Genomic DNA, 20,245 nt, shown 5'->3' with positions numbered 1-20,245 from the left:
GTGGGTGTTACTTGCAGCGTAGAGATTCTTACTTAAAGCATCAGAGAAGGACCACAGACCACAGTCTCAAAACTGATTTTTGTTTGTTTGGTTTTGTTTTTATGTACAAAGAGGCAATCAGCATTCCGTGAATTTAATCTAACATCCAGGAGTTGATTGCTTTCAGCCTGGTGACCTGGCCTTGCCCCTGCCTTTATGGTGGCTTTGACTCTGACTGATGATTAAGTAGCCTTCAGTCACTGCCGCTTGGCTTCCCGTCCCTGGTTCTTTCTCAGTCTCGGCTCTTTCTGAACTCAGCTGGCTTTGGGGTTCTGATCTCCCTCCTGTAAGCATCCTGACTAAATACCATCCAGGTCAGGCTGTCCTGCTGTCCCCAAGAGGGACTCTCATCTGCCCCCATATGGCTGAGTGTTCCCTAGCTCTGGAAGCTTCTGGAGGCACAGGTTGTAGTTAGTGTTCATTTGGTAACTAGGAACAGAGACCCACTCACGCTCACCCAGGGAAAGGGGAGATTGTTGAAGGAATGCAGAGAAGGTCTCCCAGAGATCTGAGAAGTGCAGTACAGCTGGGCCTTGAGGAAAGGGGACAGGGAAGCTATCAGAAACCAAGGAAGCCCTCTCGTCCTCTCCTGGTGATGTTTCTGCTTTCCTGCAAACAGTTCTCCACGCTTTCTCACTCTTTCCTTCTTCCTCCAGATAGCTGAGCACCCAGCACATGACCACTCCACAGAGGACAACAGTGGAGAACAAGACAGTCAAGTACGCTGCTCTCACAGAACTTATGTTCTAGTAAGTAAGCAAATACCCAAAAAATAAAATATTACAGACTTTTGAACTATCAAGGGAACAAGTATGAACTATACTAAAGAGTAACAGAGGATCTACTTTCGAGGGTTGATGAGGGAAGGCCTCACCAAAGAGGTGACTGGTCAGCTCAGACCTGATGGAAGAGAAGGGGCCAGCCATATAAAGAGAGAGAAGAGATTTCAAGCAGTGGGAACAGCAGGTGCAAAGGCCCTGAGGCAGAAATATGTTTGGCTGGATCAAGGAACTGAAAAGGGAGGACACATGACTGGAGTGTAGGCAGCAGGATGAAAAGTGGCATGGAATAAAGTTGGATATATTAGCAGGGTCTCGATAATGGGAGACCTTGGAGACCATGGCAAAAATTTGGATTTTATTTGAGTACAATGGGAAGCCTTTGCAGGGTTGTCTTTTCCTTACCAAGCAATTTTGCTTTTTTTTTTTTTTTGATAACTTCAGCTTGCATTTGGCCCATTGTTTCTGCCCTAGTCCCAAGGCTTCTTTACATCTTTTCTGTTCTGCTTCTCCTAGCCCACCAGCAACTGTTTTCTTTGTCTCTTAGTTAAAATTCCTGGCAGAGATCATCTTATTGGCTCAGTTTACCTTTTTAAGTCCGGTCACAAATCCCAGGCCACTGGCCACCCTATGAGTGGATGTGAATGGATTGGCTAGCCTTAGATCAGGTGCAATCTGTGATCTGATCAGCTATGGCTAGAGGCAGGGTCATGTCCACCTACTGGAGACTAGACAAAGCAGGCAATGATACAAGCTCTTAAAGAAGTATTTCCAGAGATAAGGTTTAGGAAACTAGTGTTTCACTGTGTGCCTAACTTATTTAACTTCTGAAAATACATGTTAGATTGTGTCTAATATATCCCTGATTAAAACTCTTAAATGGCTTCTGAATGCACTTAGGGTCAAAATTCAAAATCCTTAACATGCCTGTAAAGCCACATCCTCTGGATCCAGTGTTCCTGTCTGATCTCATCTGATGCTACTCTTCCTCTCACTCTGTGCTCCAGCTTTACTGGTCTTTGCTTTTTTTTTGGTAACTGCAGTCTCAGGGCCTTTGCACATGCTGTTTCTGTTTTTTTTCCTTCCATACTTCCCTCCCTTCACTTGGGTAACTCCAACTCTTCCTTTAGGTCTGATCATAAATGTCACCCCCTCTTCCTTGATCCTCCATCAAAATTAGAGACCCCTGTTTATATTCCTTTGTACTTTCTGCACTATAGTTCCCTTAATAACACAGATCACAATTTTAAAAGATGTTGATTTGTATGTTTACTTGTTTAATGCTTGTCTCCCCTACTGGACTGAGAGTTCCATGAGGGGAGTGGTCACATTTGTCGAGATTATGGCTGTTTCTGGCACATGGTAGGTGCTGGATGAATGAATGAATGAATGCCAAGAAGTAAGAGATTATGTGGCCTGAGGAGTCACTGAAGACTTCACGGAAGGGGCAAGGCTTGATCTTGGCCTTAAAGAACAGATAGAATTTGGAGAGGACAAGGGAAAACATTTCAGGCAGGAATAACATTCATCAGCAAAGCCAGAGGATAGGGAATAAGTATGGTATAGCCCAGAAACAGTGTAGACACTGGTCTGGTTAGAGCAGAGGTGTATGTTGACAAGATCTGGAAAATAAGATTGTCTGGATGGGAAAGGGCCCGAGTAGGAAAAATAGGAATCTGAGAAGGTTTTAAATAACAATAACTAACATTTATATGGCGATTATTATGTTTCAAGTACTTCTCCAAGTGCCCACTTAATCCTTACGACAAACCTATAAAGTAAGTACTATTTTTGTGTCTATTTTACAGATGGGGCAGCTGAGGCACAGGGAGATTATCTTATCATCAATGTTCTCGTGGTGATAAATGCAGGGCTGGGATTCACATCTGGGCAGAGACAGCTGCAGAGTCTGTGCTTGAATGTTATGCCAAGCTGCCTCTCCCGTCCTGAAAGGTAGAGACATAACTTGGCAAAAGATCAGCTCTGGGGGCCGCAGAATAGAGGAGCGTGATAGAGGGACCCAAGGGTTCTGGTGCTGAGATGGGCAGTAGGATATCGCTGGGCCAGAAACGAGTGAGCTGGGAAAGGGAGCCACGTTCTGGGGAGAAGGAGAGGGGAACTCAGCAATGGAGCAAGAGATTTGGGGGCTTGACTGGAAAGCTCAGCGAGTGGCTGTTGCACTTGCTTTGGAGTGGGGCAGACACGGGTTCGAGGACCTGCTTTGCTGTCTCTTCGCAAGTTTCAACACCCATCCAATGGGTTTAACAATAGTACCTACCTCAAAAGTTAAGATTAAATGAGGCAGAATAAGTGACATTCACGGCACATCACTGGGCACAGAGAGCGGGGGCCCAGTGAACGTGAGCACTCTTCACAGGGACTCAGACGACGCGGATTGCCGGGAGTCCCGGCTGTGAACCGGGAGTGGTAATGCTAGTATTTATTTGATGCCAGCCAGCGGGGTTCAGCTGAGCAGTCTTCAAGCGAAGGCACTGGGAGGTGCCACGTGCCAGAGCCTGGCAATGAGCAGACCTAGGTGGTGGGGCGTCCTTCCAGGGGTCAGGTGCCTAATTCTCTCCTCCAGCTCTCTGGCCTTTGCAGAAGGGCTTTGACCTTGGTCTCCAGAGCAGGTGTTCAGCTATGTAAGCCCCTGGGACCCTTCTTTCCATCCCCCATCAGTTCCCAGATGCCCTGTTTTTGACAAAGTCCTAGTTCCCAGGGCTACGTGTTGCCTCTTCCGCTTCACGCTGTTCATCATCTTTTTGCTCCATCCCTCAGACCCTTCCCTGGCAAAGGGCACCTGGATCTGCTCTTCCCAAAGTGTGGGAAGAGATAACTCGATGTGACACATGGCCACAGTATCAGAGGCATTGAATCCCAGAGCAAGGAGGTTATTCTCTTCCCACTTCTCCTTTGATCTTCCTTTCTTTTTTTTTTTTTTTAATAATTTTGTTTATTTGTTTATTTTCCCCCGAAGCCCCAGTAGATAGTTGTATGTCACAGTTGCACATCCTTCTAGTTGCTGTATGTGGGACGCGGCCTCAGCATGGCCAGAGAAGCGGTGCGTCGGTGCGTGCCCGGGATCCGAACCCAGGCCGCCAGCAGCAGAGCGCGTGCACTTAACCGCTAAGCCACGGGGCCGGCCCCCTTTGATCTTTCTGATTAAGCCAAGGAATCGCCCTCCCTGGTGCTAGAATGTCTTATCTTTAACATCTTTCTAGTGCTTTGGTTGTATCTTTTTTACAAAGAGCAGGCAGCTGGCCTTCAGCTTAGAACAGGCAGCGGCTAGAATATAGCGTGATTGTTTTCTTTTCATCGTATTTCTTTTCCCAGTTACTACTTGCTTATGGCAAGTAATTCAGTTTTCTTCTCACAGTAGTGATATGAAGTTCACTTTCAAGATCTGTTTATTGAAGTAAAAAGCGAGTCAATTTAAAGAGAAACATTGGATAAATAATCGCCTATGTGGTATGTGGATACGAAACACTTCACAAGCGCTGTACTCAGATGACTGAAGTTTGGAAAGTGCTGGTATAGTGAGGAAGCCACTCAAGTGAGGAAGCCGAGCTTGGACATAAATGCTGGCTCTGCTCATTAGCACCCAAGACACTTACTCTCTTTGGGCCTCTATTTCCTCACCTGCCTAAATGCGGATAATGATTCCTACTACATGTGGGGTTGTCTTAAGGATTCTATGAGATAATTTGATGTATGTGAGTGTGGTTTGCACGCGATGACTCTTAGGTGTTAAACAAAACGGACCATTACTAGTCTGCACTCTGCAATCAAATTCACATGTGAGCGTGGGCAAGTGGCTAGCTTTCCAGGACTTCCATCCCACAGTGGGGGTGAAATCCGGGAAGTCAGGTAGCCTCTCCTGCCTCAGTTTCCTCCTTGGTAAATGGGGATAGTACTGGGAGGATTAAATGATATAATATGTGTACAATGCTAGGACACAGCCGGCACAAGCAGTGTTGGGTAAGTGTGAGCTCTTATGACCGTAACTCTGCCCCCAGAGTAACAGGACCCCTACGTGGGGAAGCTCTTTGGAAATGTGAAATGCTGAGTATGGGTCAAAAGCACTCTGGGAAGTCAGTGTTGGAAGAGGTGACATTGATCTCTCATGCTTTCTGATATCAAATATTCCAAATATTCAAATGTCTTTCCACTCTCTCCCACCAGAGCCCTCAGAGCTGGTGCAAAGTACACCCCTTCCCTCCTGCACCATATAGAATAGCGCCCATTCAGCTTTCATTTTCCTGCAATAATGCTTGCTGTGGACTGAACTGTGTCCTCCCCCAATTCCTATGTTGAAGCCCTAACCCTTAATGTGGTGGTATTTGGAGATGGAGTCTTTGGGAGGTAATTAGGTTAGATGGGGTCATGAAGGTGGGGCCCCCATGATGGGGGCTTTGTAAGAAGAGGAAGAGAGGGAGCTCGAGCGTGCACGGGCACATGCGCTCGCACACACACACGCACGCACACTTTTTCTCTCTCTCTCTCTTCTCCATGTAAGGACGTAGCAAAAAGACGGCTGTCTACAAGCCAGGAAGAGAGCCCTCACCAGGAACCAAATCTGCTGGTGCCTTAGCCTTGGACTTCCCAGCCTCCAGAACTGTGAGAAATAAATGTCTGTTGATTAAGCCACTCTGATCTATGGTATTTTGTTGTTGCAGTCTGAGCTGACTAAGACAATGCTAACTCTGCCTAGAATCCATCTCCAAATTAAAAATCTATATATTGATTATTTCCAAAGTGCTAATCATTTTACATGTGACAGTTTATTTAAGCCTCACAACTCTACGGAGGGGAGAACTATTACCATGTTCCATTTGACAGATGAGGAGACTGAGGCTTGAAATTTAAGCAGACTTGCCCAGGGTCCTAGAGCTACTGCGTGGCAGAGCCAGATTTTGAACACCAGCACTCACACGCTTGCCCCCAGCCAGCCTCCAGGGAATCAGGCGAGGGACATGCCAACCCTGACACAGGCGGGAAAACCATGCTGGCCTCAAGAGGTCAAGGGGGATCCTTCCCAGTGGCCGGAGTGTGGATCTCTTCCACTGTAGAGATGAGCCAGTTGGATGGCAGGGCAGCGGGTGTGTGCAGGAAGGACCCAGAAGAAACAAACCACTCCCAGCTCCGTTGGTTACGACAAGGCAAAACCTTTAATAACATGAGTGCTTATTACATTAGCTGCTTCGGGGTTCTGACATCTTTGATTTCTGGTCATGTTTTTCTAACATGTGAAGGTGAATGCCTCCCTCAGGGCCACCTGGGTGGTTGGTGTCCTCAGGATTTGTGTGAGTGGACAGTGGAGACAACTCTGCACACACCAGATGGAGATTCGGGGATCCCCACCCCACCCGGCCACCACCTGTGACTTTGAGTAAAGTCTTCTTCCAACCAGGGAAGAATGTGGAGGTCCTTCCAGTAAAGAAGGAAGAAAGGAAAACATCTGGCACAGATACACAGAGAGAGGAATGACATCATGGGCGTTGGCTTGAAAGGTGGGGAGGAACAGAGGGGTTAGGACTTGGAGGGTGAAGGGCAAAGTGTGGGAGAGAGCTGAGTCCATTTGGTTTCATTCTTTGTAAAAATTAATACCATCACGAGGACCATGCCATGCACCCTCGGAGACACCTCTGTAGGCTTCGCCCAGGGCTGTGCTGGGGCGGAGGGCAGAGGGCGGAGGTCAGTTCAGACCGGCGTGGTGCGCCTGTTGGCCGGGTTATTATGCAGCGACTCTTTGAACTCTTTGGGTGTGGAATTGTGGAACTGTAGAAAAGCGTGGTCCCGGTCGGAGTTAAGGAGGGTCCCCATGGTGATCTTTGAGGGGTCCCGGGAGAGGGTGAACATTGAGATGTCAGTGGAAGGGATGGTGTGGAAGCCTTTGCTGATGGGGGACAGGTCTCGGGATCTGGGCTCCGTGGAGCGAGAACTTGACCGCCTCCGGAATCTATACCTGTAGGGTGGAAGGCGAGCAAAAGTGGATTTCTTCAGGAGCTCCGAGTGGGATTTGGCACGTAACTGCTGATGCTTTTCTATATAGATGTGCACGGCGACGACTCCCACAATTTCCGCGATGATGAAAGAGAAGGCTCCGAAATAAAAGGACCAGCCATAGGAGTAGCTTTTTTTAGAATCACGTTGCCCAGGGTCTCCAGCATTGGCTGATATATAAACTATGATGCCGATGATGTTGCTTAACCCTAAGAGAAGGGGAAGAAAAATACATCTTTTATAAACCTCAGAGGTAACTGTCATTTTCAGTCTTGAAATATTTATAGAAAATGTGGAGGTAAGAGGGAGAGAGGAGAATGGATTTATGGCCAGGAAATCCACCCCCTGAGCTTTGCATGCTCTGTGTCTTGGGAAATGAAGAATTCTGCTGCTCAGTCCTAAGTGGTGTGCCTTCAGTAAAGAATGCATCCTACTCCTACAGCAAGCAGTAGAACTCAGATGTAGGTATTTTCCCTTAGAAGCAATTCATTCCATCAAAACTTAATCTTTGGTACTAAGTCATGAGGATGATAAAATGAGCGAGATACAGGTCCCTGGCCCTGAGTGCTTCACCATTAGTAGGAGAGACTGACATGTAAATACAATTATAGCAAAATATAGTAAGGGCTCTACCAGAGACATGTGTAAAATGGCTCAGGAGCAAAGGGAGAGAGGATGACTAAGCCATCTCCCTTTGAAGACAAGGTGACATTCAAGCCGGATCCTGAAAATTGAATAGGGGTGAGCCAGGAGATGAAACGCTATTGACTATGGAGTGTGAGAGAAGGAATTGAGAATGACTTACTAGGGTTCTAGCTTGGATGACGGGGAGGTTGGTTGCATCTTGAGCTAAAATAAGAGGCAGCAGGGAGAAGAGGTTTAGAGAAGAGAAGAGATTTGGATACGTTGAGTTGGAGGTGTTTATCAAGAGTCCAAATGTCGCCGTCCAGTGGACATGCGTGGGTCTGGAGGTGCAGTTTGGGGAATTAATGAGCCCAGCTCACTAAGTCTTTGTATCCGCACAGGATAAGATAATGCGTTAGATGAGCTGTTGTTCACGCATTAGGAATTGGGGAACGTGAAGCTGTGGTCCCCAACAGGCAAGGCCTGCAGATTAGTGTTCCCAAGGGCCAGGAGAATAGCACTGGAAATAGCTGCCCAGTCATTTGGAGAGGAATTGATTCTCCAGGGAGTAGTGCGAAGAAACAGTAGAACCTGAGAGCCCTGGGGGCTGTGCTGATCTCTGACCACCCTTCTCACATTATTGCTCCAAAGGCGGAATGTCTCCTTTTGTCCCTTTGCTTCAAGGGCCTCATCCGGGCCTTGATGCCAACAATGACTCAGCAAGATTGGTATCTCCTATAGGGTGGTGCTAAATGGAGGCTGTCCCTCATTATAGTTCCTGGCACCAGTTGGTAAATAACCATTTCCAGTGGCCTCCTGAGTACCCCCTCCATTCCTTTTTTTTTCATATTTTTTTTTGGTGAGGAAGATTGTCGCTGAGCTAACATCTGTGCCCATCTTCCTCCATGTCGAATGTGGGATGCCACCACAGCATGGCTTGATGAGCAGTGTGTAAGTCCACACCCAGGATCCAAACCTGCAAACCTCGGGTTGCTGATGCGTAGCACGCAAACTTAACCACTACGCCACCGGGCTGGCCTCCCCTCCTTTCCTTGAATGCCCCATAATCTTCTTGGGGATCTCCAAGATCTCCTCAGAGTCCAGCAACCAAAGGGTTAAAGCTTGGCATAGCAAGAGCCCCCAGACTCTGCTGTAGTGCTACCGTTCTGACTGGCTAGCGCACAAGCACTAAGGGGAATTAATATTTTGAGTATGATCTCTGGCCATACTCCATCTAAGACTTGCCTCTAGAGGGCAGGGCCAGGGTCTGCTTCTGCCCTGTCTCCTCTTGGCCTGACCCAGCCCAGGCATCCAGCAGGGAGACAGCGAGTTCTAATCATCCAGCTAGTCCTTAATATGGGGGTTGACACAGCCGGCCCAGTGTCAGGCTGCAGGAAACCACAGGATGAAAAACGACTCCTCTTTCTGGAGTGTCAATTTGGCTTGAAGATTAGTAGGGAACACACTTTCTTTTATATTAAAATGAACATGGATATAATAAGGAGGCGAGAGCAGAATTCGCATGAATTTTTAAGTGTAAATGGGAGGCAGATTTCAAAGACATTTCAGCTCACGGAAGGCGGCTTCTAATGATGCCCCCTAACCCCCAGGGCTACATTTTCTCTCTCCTCTGCCAGCATGGAAATTTGGGGGGCAAAGTTTGGGAAGCCCCTGAAAGAAGTCTTGCTGGAAAAAAAAAATGTTCAAAGAGAAGCTCAGATGTCAGCCCAGGTGAAAGAAGGCAGGAAGCCAAATGAGTTGCCATCTATTTATAGGGCACTTACTCTGTGTCAGGCGCTGTGCAGAGTCTTTATGTGCATGGTCTCAATTAATCGTTGCAACAGGCCTGCTTTGAAAAAAATTACCTCTCTTTTACAGATGAGGAAATTGAGGCACAGAGACGATAAATAACTTCCCAAGTTGGCACATCTGGGAAATGGTGGAGGAGGGATTTGAACCCAGGACTGTCTCTTAGCCATGGGTGGATTTGGATTTGAGTAACAAAGCTTAGGAAGAACAGGATGTAAGTGGGCAATCACTGTCTCCCAGCCCCCAGACTGTCGGCCCCCTGAGGGCAGGCCTTGGTTAGTTTTGTTTGTTGCTGCGGCCCCATCTCCTAGAGCAGAGCCTAACCCATAGCAAGAGCACACTGCATATTTGTTGAATGAGTGAATTGAGTCAGCAAGAGAATTAAATGGTACTATGTATATAATAACAGCTACTGTGCATCCAGGAGTTACTGTGTGGTAGGCGCAGTTCTAGGCCCTTTACCTATATCAACTCACTTAATCCTCTTAGCCTTAAGAAGTAGAGCCATTATTATCCGCATTTTTCAGATGAGGAAACTAAGGCACAGAGTGGTCAAGAGACTTGCCTGAGGTTTCATAGCTGGGAAGTAGTAGAGCCAAGGTTTGCACCAGGCAGCCTGGCTTCAGAGCCCATGCTCTCCAGCATTATGCACAGCGCCTGGCACACAGTTGGTGCTCAATAAAGGGTTGTTGATTGCTTGCCTGAAACCACAGGGCCTTATAATAGCTGAGTGAAAAAGAGCCTTAGAGAGTGCTGAATCTTCCCAAACTTTCATTGTATAGGTGGAAAGACTGAGGCTCTTCAGGGTCTTCAGGGAGGGTGTGTGTGTGTGTGTGTGTGTGTGTGTGTCTGGGATGTCTAGGAATAGACCCCAAGCTTCTGGCTGCTCCTCAGGGCTTTCGCCACTGCCCTCAGGTGTCCCAGGTCCCATGTGTCTGATCTACCTGCCATCTCTCACAACAGCCCTGTGAGAAGAAAGTTGCTGGTGACACACTCTTTGCTAACAATCCCCTTGGGGGACAAAATAATGATCTCCTCCTGTTTAGGAAACCCTCACGTCAGCACGACACATCATCCTCTGGGTCAGGCAGAGCCCAGGAGGTCTGGACGGGCCACCAGCGACTAGAACGTGCCTCAAAGCCACACAAGTCCCTGGGTTTGCCAGTTGTTACCATCTGTCCACACAGAGCGCGGTCCGGGGCCACAGCCACCTTTGGGCCGACCACATCCCCGTGCAAGATGGCGGCTTCCTCCCCGGTCTGTCGCTGGAGTTGGTTCCCAGAGACTCAGAGCTGGATGCGGTCCAACTTCCTCATGTCACAGAAGCGGCAACAGTGGGGAAGGAAGCCGAGCAAGGTCTTAGAGGGGCAGGACGCTGGGCTTCAGACTTCAGAACTACAGATATTGTTGCTGCTTTTCCAATACTAGAGAATAATACTGTGCTTTTTAGGTTCAGCCTCCTTCCAACAACCCTATGAAGTAAGTACTATTATTATTTCCCACTTTATAGTCAAGGAAGCCAAGTTACAGGGAGTTGATCATGTTCCCAAAGGCCCACAGGTGGAGCCGGCATTCAAATCCAGGAGGGTGAGCCCCTGTTACTCACCATTTTAGATTTTCCCCCGTTGTTCCCACCCCAGTAACTACTCTGCCATTATTGGGCAAAGTTTGAAGGTCATCAACAAAGAGTCAAGCTCCCTTCTCCCCCACCTGCCTTGTTCTTTGTTTCTTTAAAGCATTTCATCCAGATGGCATTCTTTGAGGGGTGGGGTGGGAAGAGATGGTAAGGGGAGGAAAGGAGGAGAAAGAGAGGACAATGAGGAGAGCAGAGGCGGGATGCAGGTGAAGGAAAGAGAGAGAAGGCAGAGCTTAGGACTCCTTCCAGAAGACTCTCTCATCCTCCTTGCCACCTTCTGGTCAGGCCTGCTATTGATTATAAGGTCTTCCCTGAGAGCATCTGGGGCTGCTGGTTTGTAGCTTGTTCCCAGAGACGCTTTGAACAACATGAGGATTTGAGCACTTGAAAAGCTGTGAACAATAGTTAACCAGCAAGCACACGTCTCAAAGGGCCAGAGATAGTATGTGGACACGAAGTGAACAGAAAGTTGGACCCCTTCAAAACACACTGAACCAGTCTCTCAGGTTCACGTGTTACACACATCATACGTGCCCCCGACACCATGTGCGAGCACATACACACCCCCTTTATTAATCAGTCTCTCTCCCTCTCTGAGCGGACCTTGCCACCCTGTCTCCTCCTCTTTCCATCATGCCACCCTTAGCCAGAGTGTCAGCATCTTTGGTTCTAATTAGTCTTTGCGTCCTCATTCTTAACACATTGAACATTTTCTTGCTCTTTTCTTGGAGGGAACCCTGAGTAGCATTGCCTTGTCCTCATGGCCCTGGCTTGAGTTTGGTGTCTGTGATGATCTCAGGGCTGGGGCCAGATGCTCACCTGCAGAGACAAAAAAGATGCCCGCGCTGAGGATGACGTTGTGTCTGCTGCGGTGGAACTCGCTGGCTGCCACGCAGAGCCCGCCGAAGAAGAGCAGCGTGACGCTGAGGATGGGGAAGACACTGGAGGCCCTCACAGCCCCTGCGGAGAGAAGGAGCGAGCGTTCCGCCTGCACCCCAGCTAGCCCCAGGACCAACCTACCTCGGGCATGGGGCTACCGAGGGGAAAGCAGCACACGAGCAGGAGGACAGACCTGCATCTCCCACGGGCATGAGACCAGGGCAGTGGCTCAGGGTCGCAGGCTTGGGGTTAATGCTCTGTGGTCACCATCCTGATGTTCTTAATTTTCATCTTTGAATTTGTATTTTTATTTATTTATTTTTTTTGGTGAGGAAGATCAGCTCTGAGCTAACATCCATGCCAATCCTCCTCTTTTTGCTGAGGAAGACTGGCCCTGGGCTAACATCTGTGCCGATCTTCCCCCACTTTATATGGGACGCTGCCACAGCATGGCCTGACAAGTGGTGTGTCGGTGCGCGCCCAGGATCTGAACCTAGGCTGCCAGCAGTGGAGCGCACGCACTTAACCACTACGCCACGGGGCCGGCCCTGAATTTGTATTTTATAAGTAAGTCTGATGGGCCTCTGGAGCATGCACTGGGGGCTTGGAGCCTTAACTTAAGTGCGATCCCACCACCCACCACTCCCTACCCTCCTTTCTCCTTGGAGTGGGTTCTCAACTGTCCACTTCCCCGCCTCAACCAGTGACCGCTGCCACTCTTTGCTCCTGGGCGGGGGGGCTGGGCATGGACATGAGGGGAATCAGGGTTGGGTGCAAGCCCCAGGTATCTGCGAGGCTATGCACTCACCCCTCGAGTGTCCCTGTGCCTGAGGGAGCATGACATTAAATAGCAAATAAAAGACACCATGACAGATCAAGAGAGAGATCCCAGAAGAAATGAAAAAGCTTTTTCGCCTGCATTTTGGACCAGCAGCCCGGGATCTTCATTTGCACTGGGCCCTGCAAATTATGTAGCCAGCCCTGCATCATCCCATCCGATCACACGCTGTTCACCAAAACGCAGAATCTTTCCCAACACACACCTGTATTTGCATAGCACTGAATCTGGTAATACCCACTTAATACCCATTTAGTCACTGAATAAACAAATGAATTTATCCATTCAACAATACTTATTGAGTACCTATTGAATGCCAGGCCCTGTGTTGGGTCCTGGGGGACTAGTGGAAATGTTTAACAACCACAAGGGCACAGGTGCTGCCCTTCAAAGTGGGTGCTGGCTGAGGGCTGGGGTGGGGCCGTGTTAACTCGAGTTCCTGGATCACGGAGACACTCTGAGGTTCTGGGGGAGGGCTCCTGTGGCGGGGATCCCAGTACTCACCCAACCAGTAAAAAGGTATTTCCAAGTATGCCCAGGCCAGAATATATCAGTGTAATAGATTCCGTGTTCACTGGTATACAAAAGAGCTAAGGTCCCTGTCCTCATGCGGCTTACATTCTAGTAGAGATGACAGGCAGGACCAGCTGCATAAATTGCAGGGCCCTGTGCAAAATGGAAATGCAAGGCCTGGTGTTCCAAAGTTATTAAGAACTTCGAGATGGTGACGGCAGGGCGTTGAAGCAGGTGTGGGCCCTTGTGTGGGCAGGCCCTGTGTGGCTGGGAGGGCAGCAAGAGCCCCGGCTTGAGCTGACAGTGTCTCGGACTGGGGTGGTAGACTGGAGGTGGTGAGGTGTCGGAGTCAGGATATATTTTGAAGGTAGAGCCAACAGAATCGGCAGTGGGGACGAGAGAAGGGGGTTGACAATGAGCCCCACGTCTGGCGCTCGGCCACTGAGTGAACGGCGGCGCCCTCAATGACCCAGCGCATGCGCAGGAGGAGCAAGGGGGGCGGCATGGCAGGAAGGGTCGCGGTTTCATTTTTGGCCACCGGAAGGTTAAAGCTCAGCGTCCGAGGCTTTAACCTCCCACATTTACTGTGTTTTCCTCCGGATCTAGCTCCAGCCGTTCCTATTTGCTGCTGCACGGCGGGGCTCACGCTCCAGCTGCAAAGCTCTTTCCACGACGCCATGACTGGTTATTTTTTTCAGTCTCATGGAAAGAGTTTTCGGCAAGTTTGGTAGCTGATTTAACCAACCGGGATCGTCTGGGAGGGACGATGGAGGAGAAGTGGGGTGAGGGGCTGAGGGCGCCCTAGGGTGAGGCTCTCTTAAAGGAGAGAAGAGAATGCGAGTCCTCGCTTTTGCCTCAAGAGGGCTGCCCCAAATCATCCAACGTTGGGGTCTGGGCAGACCAGGGTCCAATAACTGTATCCCTCCTGCCCCTCTGCTGCGATGGTGAAGTTTTGGGAGGGGCTTCAAACTGCCTAGAAACCCTGATGGGAGAAGTGAGGCATGGGGGAGCCCCAATCCCCTGGGAGCATGAATAGGTCAGTCTCCATCCTGGTTCAGGCGGGTCACTCACTGCCCAGGAGTCCTGGGACCAGGCCTGGCTTCTGGCCTGCCCTTCGCTGTCCTGCAGATCTCTGCTACCACACACGCTTGCAGAGGGCAGAGCTGGTCCCCCTGGTTCCCTTAGCCCCCGGGTCAAGGGAGGATCCCTGGGAAGTGGGTCCTGGGTGGGCACATGGGCCCTGCTGCGGGCATGGCTTATATATAACTTCTAAATATTTACACGTATGACCTATGGGTTTCCATTTGGACCTTGGCCCCTGCCCCACAAATATTAGGGGTGCGTCTGCCTCCAGGGGTTTCAAGCACTCTTTAGGAACTTGTGAACAAATATTTAAAGTGATCATTTGCATTGTGTATTAAGCAGGAATTGCTCTAATATTCAATATGATGAGTTCAATTGATTAAACAAGAGTATCTTTTTTTCAATTATGTTTTTATTTCAAAGTATGATTAAAGGATAATTATGCTGGAAGGAAATGATCTGAACGTTTGAAGCTATTGAATTGTGTTGGTTGTGTATATTTGAAATGTGTGACTATGAGATGTGTAAATGTGGCTATTTCCCATGTGGTGCAATAACTATTTGGCAACCAGTGGTGGCCAGACTCCACTCTTTACCCCACAAATGAGATACAAGCAGATCCTGCAAACTCTGGCTACAGGTGTCTGCCTCAGACAGGACAGTTGCTGCTAAGCAACAGGACATTTTCTCCTAAGTCAGTTGGAGTCTACTCTGGATTCGTTTTATCCCGGAGGACACTTAATGGCTTCAGAACAAAAGGTTTTACTGCCTTCCTTCCCTGTTTCTCCTCCCCAAACTATCTGGGGCTAAGTTGGTGTCTTAGGGCTGGGGAGGGAAGCTTGTTCAGTGTAATTCTACCATCGGTGTCTGATCGGGGCTTGGCCACGTCCGGTGCTGTATGAACTACGGGGAGTTTCTAGTCAACAGGACCTGGGCGATTAAACCTTCTGCTGGAGGTTTCAGCTGTAGCCAACCCAACAGCACATGAGAAAGAGGAAATAGCAGAAAAATCAACGTGCAGAATCCCATCCCACTAGGGTGTGGTCACCCTGGACAGGCCAGGAGACCCCTGCAGGAACATGCCCCTGGCCCTATGTGGTTGGGTTAGGGATTCTAGAATTCCCAGCAGGGAATTCATGTGCTCGTTAAGTTTCCTCCTTAACCTTAGCCCGATGCTGTGGCTCATGGTGAAGCACAGGTGTGCCGTGGTGAGGGTCCCCATCTTCCCAGAGAGGAGAAGTGTATTTTGTTGGAAAAGCAATTGACTTCTTCCAAGAACTTAAAATCAGTTTTGCAAGTTGTAAAATAGAAGTCACAGTTCTGTTTAGTCTCCAACAGGGCAAACATCAAAATGTCTCATCAAAGTAGGAAAGAAAAACTATGGACACGCCAGTAAAACCCCACTGGTGAAGACTTTAAAGTCATTCTCTTTTGAGGAGGCCCAAGTAATCTATGTCATGCCCCAAACTTTGGTCAAGCTATATATCTAAATGTGGCCTTTATTCCTCATACCAAATCTTTTTGAACTGCTGGTGTAAATCCTGATAGGCATTTGGATAAATCCTAGTAGACGGATAAGGACTGAAAAGAGAAAAATGGTATGTTTATGTTTTAAAAATTAGCTTTAAAATGACTGTTTCTTTCAAACTGACCCCCATGCCACTTACATTGTTACGTGCCTAAAGGCTCATTTATAGACCCACAGCCCATCTGCAGGCTAGCAGGCGTGACTAGAGCTAAAAATGATTTTAATTGTCAGAACATTCGTCTTGAGCTATGAGTTACAAATGTAATCTGAATAGCCCAATTTCTTGCAATTTTTATTTAAAATAGTAGTTCAGAAAAAACCCAAATCCTTACATTTAACACTCCCTAATAGTAATTAGCAGTGCCTTAGAATTTTCCTTTTGAGTGAAGTTGGCACGCATACTTGTTGAAGAATTACATGTAAATTACATTAATCCCAAGTTCTCTCTGCGCCTGGATCAATGTCAGGCCCACGTCTGCGGCTGGCCTTTGCTATTGCTCAACCCAGGCAACAAAGAAGAGCTAACACGTGTGGCTTCATGACTCCAACCTGCACCCCGGGCTAAGTACAATGTGTGTTAGCTTATTTAATTTTCATTAGAATTTCCATTTCTGACTAGATCAAGAAAGGGAGGAGATGAGAGGTAAAGCAACGTGGTCCAGGTCTAACCCAGCTGGGAGGGAGTCAGACGGGAGCAAAAGCCCAGGTTGGGCAGAATCCAGAGCCCTTGCTCTAAGCCACCACACTCTGCTGCCTCCCACGTGCTACACTTGTGACAGTCCCATGTCATATCCAGGTAACTGACCTTGAGACAATCCTAGGGAGACACTGGCCCTGCCCCAATAGGATTGAAACTGAAGAGAAGTCAAAGAGAAGTGAACTTGGGTTTGCATTTATTCTCCCAGACCTTGCCCCTTGGGACCTCGCCCATTAGCACCTCACCCGTTAGCGCTTTGCCCATTAGCACCTCAAATCAACCCTCTGGGGAAGGTGAAAACTTGTATTCAAGTGGAAGAAAATTCCTTAGATTTTCTCCTAAGCAGACTAAAAAGAACCTTTCAGTTTTGACTCACCTACTTTTTTTTTGTTCTATTTTTTTTTTTATAATTTTATTTATTTTTTTTAATTTCTTTCCCCCAAAGCCCCAGTAGGTAGTTGTATGTCATAGCTGCACATCCTTCTAGTTGCTGTATGTGGGACGCGGCCTCAGCATGGCCGGGGAAGCGGTGCGTCGGTGCGCACCCGGGATCTGAACCCGGGCCGCCAGCAGCGGAGTGCGCGCACTTAACCGCTAAGCCACGGGGCCGGCCCTTTTGTTCTATTTCTAATTCATTGATATTAAAGAGACTTGGCTATCACAACCACTTGAAGGTCTGTCTAGTAATGACGGTCCCCTGAAGCTCATTTGCACGTGTCCATTTCTAGGGGTGACTAGTGAGAAGCCTCAAACTCAGAGGCAGCTGGGTGACTGCAGGGCACCCTTCCCTCCCCCAGGGGAGTCTTGAGAAGTGGGGAACTTACGCAGGAGATACTCAGCTGTGTCCTGTTCATAGTCAGCATCTTCGGGGAAGTGATCGATTTTCTTGCATACTCCTCGGAAAGCCCCTGTGGAAACAAACGTGGTCCTGAGCCAGGGGAGGAGACAGAGCCCTTGAGGCCCAGCCTCGATCCTCACACCCATGGTGAAGATTCTTGTTTTTTCGAGCTGTGCATAGGTTGGCCCATCAACCTCTTTCTTAGGGCACAAAAAGGAGACCAATAGAGGGGAAAAAAAAAAAAAGCAAAAGACTGAATTCTCTGCTTCTTAGATTTTGCGTGAGGTTGGGATCTACTTAGAAGGGCAAAGAGCTATGAAGCATAAGCATTCATTATGAGGACTGTCTTGTCTTATCTTTTTTCTTTTTTTCCCCAGTTAGTGAGGGGAAAGGGGAAAAGGAAGCAGAATATCTATATTAATTTATCTTCCCATTTTACAGGTGAGGAAAGGGCATAAGAATTTTGCTTGAGCTCACACAGGTAAGCAGAAGAGCCAGAATTCCAGTCAAGATCTGCTGAATCCCGGGTGTAGATTGGAGGTGTTGATAGATCCAGGATGGCCAACTCTCCCCAATAACACTCATATCCAACACAGGACCGTCCCCTTCCGGCCTCCCCTTGCCCAAGATCACAACCTGCTGTGCTCTGCTATGTGGCTCACCCCTTCAGGAGGCACAGAATTGCGCTAGTGCATCTTGGGGAAACTGTCAGCGTTTTGCTTCCTTTTCTTCCTTTGACATCAGCTTGACTTAACTCATTGTGGGTGTTTGATAATCACTGTGGGTGTTTGTTAACTAGCCAATTAACCAGTCTCTGGGGCAGCTGATGGCTCTGCCAGTTCTTATAAATGACAAACAATTTCAGAACTTCTCGCCACCACACAGCGTGAAATTATGCATTCTTGTTTTTGTCCCTGCCCGTGGAGATGGCGTGGAGGTGAGGAGCAGGGTGGTGTCGTGGGCGGTGGACAAGGTTTAGAGTCACACAGAGCTGCTTTATATTTCAGAGCAGCTACTGTAAGAATTAAATGAGGCAATATATGAAGACGAGATAATTTTTGCAAAGCTTTAGGTATGTCAGAATAATGGCCAACACTTTTCAAGTGCTTCCAATGGGCCAGGCACAGAGCTGAAACCTTACACTGCTTCTCTCGTTTACTTTTGTCCACTGCCCTAGGAGGTAGGGGCTATTTGATGACAAATTTGATGACATTTGATGATGAGGCAACCCAGCATCACAGAGGAGATCAAAGTGTCACAGGTGGAGACTAGAAGAATCGATATTTGAATCCAGGCTTCAAAGCCTATGGTTTTCACCATTGTACTATGAGTGGCAGCCATTATTATTTCGTCTATTACTATCTTATAATAATAAGAGTGCCATATATTTAACCCTACTATAAGTAGGATCTAAGCCAGAGGCATTTCACAATAAGTGTGATGCAATATGAGACCATCCTCTTGGTTCTCCTTCTCTGCTCACCAGGCAAAGAACAGACTTAGAACCAAGAAGGGGAGTCCTGGAGAGAAGACTTGCAGACCCAAGGAAATTGTTGGAAGAAAGACAAACTCATCATTCCTGTTTGTTTTCAAGCTCCATCCCCTTCCCGCTGGCTGGATAACAAATCATAAGTCACACACGTTGAGCACTTACCATATACCCAGTGCCATTCTAAGCGCTTTACAGGTTTTATCCTCTCGAGCCCTCAAAACAGCCATATGAAGTACCTGGTATTATGACCCCTATTTTACAGATGAGGAGACTGAGGCTTAGTGAAGTAAGTGATTTCCCCAAGGACGCGGCTGTAAGTGGCACACTCACATGGAAGTCTGCCTGACTCCAAACCCGAAGTTCCCAACTACTGCTGTGAACTGCACTCTCTTCAACATGTTTTAGAGCTGTAGGCAAAGTCCTTTGCCAGGTGGCTTTATGATAGTTGCGTTGTCCATCCACCGCTATCTTTTGTGGCAATGAACTGGACCAGTTCAATCAACCATGCTTTTCCCACGATATACATGAGGGGCCACTGAGCAGGGCAAAGGTGGTGATTGTGAGATTGTTAGCTGTTTTACACGCTCCATGAAAGATTTCGTAGGAAGAAAAGTTTCAGTTGAACGTGAAATTAGAACATTACTAAAGCAGACCAGCCGGAACCAGGTGGGAATAAGGACCTACACATGCCTGCCTCTGCTTGTGAAATGGGCCTTAGCCAAGGTGGCTTAGGGCAGCTTGAAACTCGGACTTAGAGCCAGCAAACACCAGTAGCTTCTGCAGAAATAGTCATCAGTTTTTAATGGTCTAAAGTAGCCCACCACCTGTTTTTGCACAGCCCACCAGCTAAGAACGGTTTTTGCATATTTAGATGGTGGGAAAAAAATCAAAAGAAGAGTATTGTTTCGTGACATGTAAAAAGACATTTGAAATTCAAATTTCAGTGCCTGTAAATAAAATTGTATTGAAACACAGCCATGCCCACTTGTTTATGGCTTTCATGCTGTCATGGCAGAGCCGAGTAGCCGTAGAGACAGTAAAACTGAAAATATTTACTATCTGGCTAAGAAAAATGTTACTGATCTCTGGTCTAAAGATTTCCGTGAGGCAGTACAAACTTTACGAGGGAAAAAGTGGAAAGCAAAGAGGAGTTTGGGGCTTCTTGGGATTGGAGGACGTAATTCAGGCTGGGGCTCCTAAAGCAAGTAATGTTGGGCGTCTAGGGCAAATCGGAGTTGCGGAATATTTTGTTTGGTGTTTTTTTTTCCTGCAGTATTTTAATGCATATTTTTAAAAAGTTAAATATGTTGCTGCAATTTAAAATTCAGGATATATCACCTGAAAGCCTGATTTGCAGCTTCTCTTAAAAAATAGGGAACTCTGGGGGCCAGCCTGGTGGCATAGCGGTTAAGTGCACGCCCTCCACTTCGGTGGCCTGGGGTTTAAGGGTTCGGATCTAGGGCCTGGACCAACACACCGCTTGTCAA

The 20,245-nt window shown here is 47.9% G+C and overlaps 1 protein-coding gene across 1 annotated transcript in view; it reads right to left on the bottom strand.

Moving 5' to 3' along the window:
• Window positions 1–6,518: 6,518 nt before the first annotated feature.
• Window positions 6,519–20,245, bottom strand: part of CACNG3 (calcium voltage-gated channel auxiliary subunit gamma 3) — an 82,306-nt gene continuing 68,579 nt past the window's right edge. The window contains exons 2-4 of the mRNA XM_004442689.3: window positions 17,253–17,336; window positions 11,710–11,850; window positions 6,519–7,030 (exon numbers count right to left, since the gene is read on the bottom strand). Coding sequence (XP_004442746.1) covers window positions 6,519–7,030; window positions 11,710–11,850; window positions 17,253–17,336 — 737 coding nt within the window. The remainder of the gene's footprint in view (window positions 7,031–11,709; window positions 11,851–17,252; window positions 17,337–20,245) is intronic.

Source organism: Ceratotherium simum, chromosome 26, assembly GCF_057802395.1.
Source record: "Ceratotherium simum simum isolate JZ-2026a chromosome 26, ASM5780239v1, whole genome shotgun sequence".
Lineage (NCBI taxonomy): Eukaryota > Metazoa > Chordata > Mammalia > Perissodactyla > Rhinocerotidae > Ceratotherium > Ceratotherium simum.
This window is presented reverse-complemented; position numbering and strand designations above follow the sequence as displayed.